The following is a 5,587-nucleotide window of genomic DNA, read 5'->3' on the forward strand; positions in this document are numbered from 1 at the left end:
AAGAACTCATGTATCATAAGCAAAAAAACATTTCCCATTAGAAAGATTTAAGCACGAGCATCTGCGCCTCAGTACTTGAAGATACCCTTGGTTGAACCTGAAATACTGATGAAGATACCCTTGGTTGAACCTGAAATACTGATGAAACTAGAAAGTACGCATCAGCAAGATGATGTGTTCCTCATTTTCAGGATTTGAGGTCTGACAAAATTTAAGCATCTCTCATAGGATCAACTTGCACGCACAGCAATCTCATATATCCAAGGCAAGCACAAAGTTTCAAACATAAACACATACTTCATTTATTCATAGAGGGTCACCAAGGTTACAGTACCCAACAATCTGCCTGTAAAAGTAAGGATCTGGCATAAAAAACAACCATACAAGATTGTCAAGGCAAGGCTTCTAGTACGCGCCTTGCAATGGCCCAGATCACCATGAACAACAGGCATCCCAAAGAGACTGTAAAAAAGATGCAACCCTACATGACCTTACAAACCACAGAGAACAGCACACAACACACAAGACTCCAACAGACTCAAACTCCATAACCAAACACACTGCACAAAGTTCACAGACGCTCCAGCATCGGCAGCTCTGCTCTGAAAATGATGTCCTCCGTCAACATTGCTGGTGGAATGGTGATACTCCAGAGCTGCCAATGGATATGCCAGCAACTTCATAACCAGGAAGCAGTAAAACGAAAAAGGACTTGGACACTACGGCAGCCTAAAAAACCTTACTATAATGGCAAGGACCAGTGTCTGGATCGAGAGGCAGGGTGCCAGTGATGGCAGCCAAGGCTCAAAAAACAGATTGACCTCCTGTGAGGTGATCTGTGAAAAACGAGCACTCGGCTAGAAAGCAACCCCTAAAACAACCGGTCCTTGAACAATGCGGAAGCCCACCATCATGACTCGCATGCGAGCCAAAAAACTGAAGAACACCTGGTTGTGCTACTGCTACGGACGTATATCTGCATCTGGAAGCGGCTCTCAGCAGACATGAGCCCCTCCAGCAACGGACCATCTTGTCTGCCTAAGCAAGGATGTCACACCACCAGAGCTTCTTCTCCAGCGATGCAACGTTGTGGTTGCCAATCATGTTGCAGAATTGAAGGTTGAGGCCCTCTAGAGACTGGCCCAGGTTGCCCAAGTATGGCACACTCTTCTGAGTGACATTAGAGCATCCAGACAGTGAGAGAACACGAAGCTTGAGGTGCCTTGCGGATGACAGGACGGCCACACCATAGTCACTAACCATGCAGTTTGAAAGATCAAGCTCGGAAAGCTCAGTGCAGCTCTCTGATATGGCGAAGAGGCTAACATCTGTTATCTTGCTGCAACCCTCAAGGCTAACTTTCTTCAGAGATTTTCCATGTGCCTTCACCAGGGAGGAAACAGCACCATCTGTGATGTTCTTGCAACCACTCAAATCAACCTTGATCAGACCAGCTTCCGAAGACTGGATCAGAGGAAGAAGCCCACTGTCAGTGACCTCACCAAGACCACTCAGGTCAACCTGCTCCAGCTGAGGGCAAATCATCCCCACCACAGCCAAGCTTGCATCAGTGAACCCTGGGCAATCCTTGATTGTCAGGAAACGAAGTGATCTGCAGAGAGGAAGCTGTGCAGGCGCAGAGCAGATATCCTTGATTCCCATGCATTTCACCAAAGAGATAGCCCTGAACTTCTGGCTGCAGTTGCGGAGGAAAGAAAGAATACCGACAAGAGTAACCCGGTTGCATTCCTCAAGCTGCAAGTTCTCAAACACCTTTGCTGATTCTGTGAAAGCTGTAAGGCCAGCATCTGACACATGTCCACACTTCCTGAGGCAAAGCTGCTTCAAGCTCGGGCAGAATTTGGCAATAGAAGAGAGAGCAAAATCGGTGATCCCAGGGCAAGAGGTAACACTCATGCACCTGAGATTCTGCAGACCAGCTGCATTAGCCATCACCCAGAAACCCCTCTCACCAACAGTAGCGAGACGAGCAAGTGTAAGGTCAGTGACAGCCTTCCCGTAGTACCCAATCACAGCAAGCGAAGCATCAGTGATGTTCAACCCCTGGAGCCGGATCTTGGCAAGCGAGGCAGTAGCAGAGCACACCAGGCTGGAGATGCCCTGGTCACCAACATCAGCGCAGTTCTTGATGTTGACCGCTTGCAGCTTGCTGCAGCAGCGGCCAATCGCCATGAGGCCCTCGTTGCCCACACCGGAGCATGCCTCGATGGTCAGAGACACCAAGTTGGGGCACCCCTGGGCGACGGCGATGAGGCCCTTGTCTGTGATAAGGGGGCAGCGAGAGATGTCCAGACGCTCCAGCGAGGGGCACCCGGCAGCGACCTCCGCAAGCCCCGCATCACTGACAAGAGGCACATCCCATAGGGCGAGCGATCTGAGGTTAGGGCTGCCGCGTGCAACCGCCGATAGCCCCTGGTCCGTGACGCCACGGGTCGGGTGGCTGCCGCGGACGGCGAGCTTGTCCAGCCCGCCGCGAGATCCGGCGACGACGGCCATGGCGGCCAGGCGGACGTCGGTGGCCTCCTTGCCCTCGAGCACCCTCTCGGCGCATGGAGCCGCGGGGGTCTCGTCCTCCTCCTCCTCCATGACGAACTCCTCGTTAAGGTCGGGCAGAGCCGGGGTGGCCGCAGCCTGAGCGACCTCGGAGGCCCGGATGCTGCCGAGGAGCGCGAGCCAGCGGCGGGAGACGCGGGCGGAGGCGCCGCGGCCGCGGCCGCCGGGCACGCGGCGCAGGATCTCGAAGAGGCACTCGTCGGGGAGAGCGTCGAGCGACGGCAGCGGCAGCTGCTGCCTCTGTTTCTTGGCGGCCCTCACGCACTCCGCGGCCGCCGCGGCGACCGCGGACGCGGCCACCAGCGCGCGCTTCCGCCGCTGCACGGCGCCGCCGCGGAGGAAGAGCCCGGAGAGCTCCGCCGGCGCCGAGACGAGGCACCCGCCATCTGATCCAAGAAACGAACCAACCAAACTAGCCATCAGAACACACGCAATCACCCAACTCCCTCCCACCAAAATCCCCAATCACTCAACAAAGCTCCCAAGAAACGAAGCGGGCCAAAGGAGAGATCTTTCTCTTCTCCACTCACCTCCGTAGGCGCAGAACGCAGGCATGTCTCGGAATCTCCCACGACCGCCAAAGGGACTACCCCTTCCCCTCCCACTCGAACCAGGACCAGAAGCACGGAGAGCAGTGCAGCGACCGCCGGATCTGGGGCGCCGGTGAGGGCCGGAAGCATCTACAGCCCGCCGGGGCAAGGAAAACGGAACCCTGTCGCCGCCGGCGACGGGGAAAAAAGGGAGCGAAGGGAGGGAGGGGAAGGGGAACCACTGTGGGGGGAGGAGACCGCGACCTGGGGGAGGAAATGAAGTGGGCGGAGAGGTGGGAGAGGAATATAGACTAGTCGGTGAGCTAGAGAGTAGAGAGAGAAAGTGAGGCCGGCCTGCCGCTTGCGTGTGGCGGGCGGTGCGGGGCCGGCCGGGGCGGATGGATCGGGGAGGAAGGAGGAGGAGGCCGCCCTTGGCGCGCCCAAGGGGCGGGGCGGGCGTGGCGGGGGCCTCCGCGTCGCGTCGCGTCGCGTGCCCCTCGTGGCGCCAAGTTGCAGCGGCGGCGGTGGGCGGGTTCAGTGAACCTCCGCGCTGGACAGGTACGGCTTAGGGTAGGGGGTTGTTTGGGCTGGATGCACGCCATGGAACGGAAGAAGGCGCGAGTGCCGCCGCGTACATGCGTCCATGTTGATCTTGGGACTGGCATTGGGGGTTCTTTCTCTTTCTTTTTTTCTTTCGAGGTATAAGGTTATGCTTGGTCGATGCACCTGATGTGCTTGTGCTTCCATGCACGATGATGTCACTATTGATGGGTTTTACTTCGTTTCTTCATGGTACAAGAATAATCATTGTTGGTGGCTCACAAGGTATTTCCATATTGCTATATTTTTCTTTTCATATAGCAGTATATTGTAAACATAACTTGACATGAGGGTAGAAAGCATACGTTTGGTAGAAGAGAGAGAAACTGCAACTTTTACATAACTTGAGTTATGAAATGAATGAACCACAATAATTATTATAACTATGATTTGCTACCTTACTCTCGCATGTATAGCAAAGTATAGTATTATCTCAAATATAACGGCAATTAATATTCTTCTAAATATTTGATGTTCTGGATAAACTAATTAGTGTTTGGATAAAAAGAGATGGATTTTTGAGTGTCTGGATTTGAAACGGAAAGAAACGGACCTTAAGTAAAATAGGCTCAAGCCACGCCTGACCGAACAACTAAATTAAGGCCGACTTGGCACTAATCTTACTAATCTAAAAGAAAGACATGCAAACATTAAATTATTTATCTTTCTGTTTCAAATTATAAATCGTTTTGACAAATCTATATACATAAATTTTGTCATGTATCGACATTGTACCATTTTATCAAAATAAAAAAGGATGTTGTACCAGGAAAAAAAAGTTCCCTCCGATGGGATTCCCCCATTAGGTTGAACGAGAAACAAAAGTTCCCGTTTTGGAGCAAGAATAGGGAACGCGCACTCCCCCGGCTGCGAAAGTGCAAGTTCTCCCCTACAAAAAGCTCCGTCGGCCTCCTTCCAGCGCGTCACGCACGTTTCGTCACGCTCCCCTGCGCGTGCAACGAACCTAACCGCTCCCCACGCGCTGGCGCGGGGCCCACCAGCCTTTCCCTCTCGCCCCGGCCCCGCCTACCCCACCCACCCGATCCCACAACCCGGCCAGATGCGCTGCACCCCACCCCGTCCACCCAAGCCGTGGATCCTCTCGCGATTCTCGCCTATCCGCTCCGTCTCCACCCATCCAGTCAGTCCAGGTGCGTGGTTCGCCCAACGCGTCCCAATTTAGTTTTCAAAAAAAAATCTCCGTCATATCAAATCTTTTGAAACATATATAAACCATTAAATACAGTTAAAAAATAATTAATTATATTATCTAACTAATTATCACAAGATGAATCTTTTAAACCTATTAGTATATAATTAGACATTATTTGTTAAGTAACAACGAAATTTGCTACGGTACCAAAATCCAAACTTTTTCAACAATACACACACCCTAAATATAATACCGCCACTAGTGCCAGCAGCCTAACTTAATCCCCCACTTGATGGTGGGGATTTGTTTGTCTAACCGCCAAGTGGATCGATGATTTGTACGACTGCCTCCTCCCCGGTTTAGTTAAGTGATTACTCGAGATACGCTTGATCCGCCCCATTTGTCATTGACGATGCCGAGACGGTCTTAATTACGTTCCACCAGCAAGTGTTTATTTAATTTGGTAGTCTTAAGAACGGTACCGTATAATTACTTCCGCTTTTGGAGTTATTAACCACTGACAGTGACAAATAGTGTTTTTCTCCTTTTTTTAAGAAAAAAAAAAGTAGTGATCAGAGCATACAAAGTTTGATGGCGAGAAAGAAAAAAAAAACTGCTTTTTTGACTGTCTTTGTTGGTGCTATTTTCCTCCGTTCGTGTAAAATAGTGGTCAGAGTCTAACTCTACTGACCGTGTGAAGATGCCAGAGTCTAACTCTACTGACCGTGTG

At 51.6% G+C, this 5,587-nt stretch overlaps 1 protein-coding gene across 1 annotated transcript; it reads right to left on the reverse strand.

Annotated features, from left to right (window-relative positions):
• Positions 1 to 277: 277 nt before the first annotated feature.
• Positions 278 to 3,478, reverse strand: LOC120680813 (EIN3-binding F-box protein 1-like). Its single transcript, XM_039962399.1, has 2 exons — positions 3,105 to 3,478; positions 278 to 2,960 (listed from the first exon to the last, which is right to left on the reverse strand). Exons 1-2 carry the CDS (start codon positions 3,127 to 3,129, stop codon positions 1,039 to 1,041), a joined length of 1,947 nt encoding a protein of 648 aa, XP_039818333.1. The 5' UTR covers positions 3,130 to 3,478; the 3' UTR covers positions 278 to 1,038.
• Positions 3,479 to 5,587: the final 2,109 nt, after the last annotated feature.

Source organism: Panicum virgatum, chromosome 1K, assembly GCF_016808335.1.
Source record: "Panicum virgatum strain AP13 chromosome 1K, P.virgatum_v5, whole genome shotgun sequence".
NCBI lineage: Eukaryota > Viridiplantae > Streptophyta > Magnoliopsida > Poales > Poaceae > Panicum > Panicum virgatum.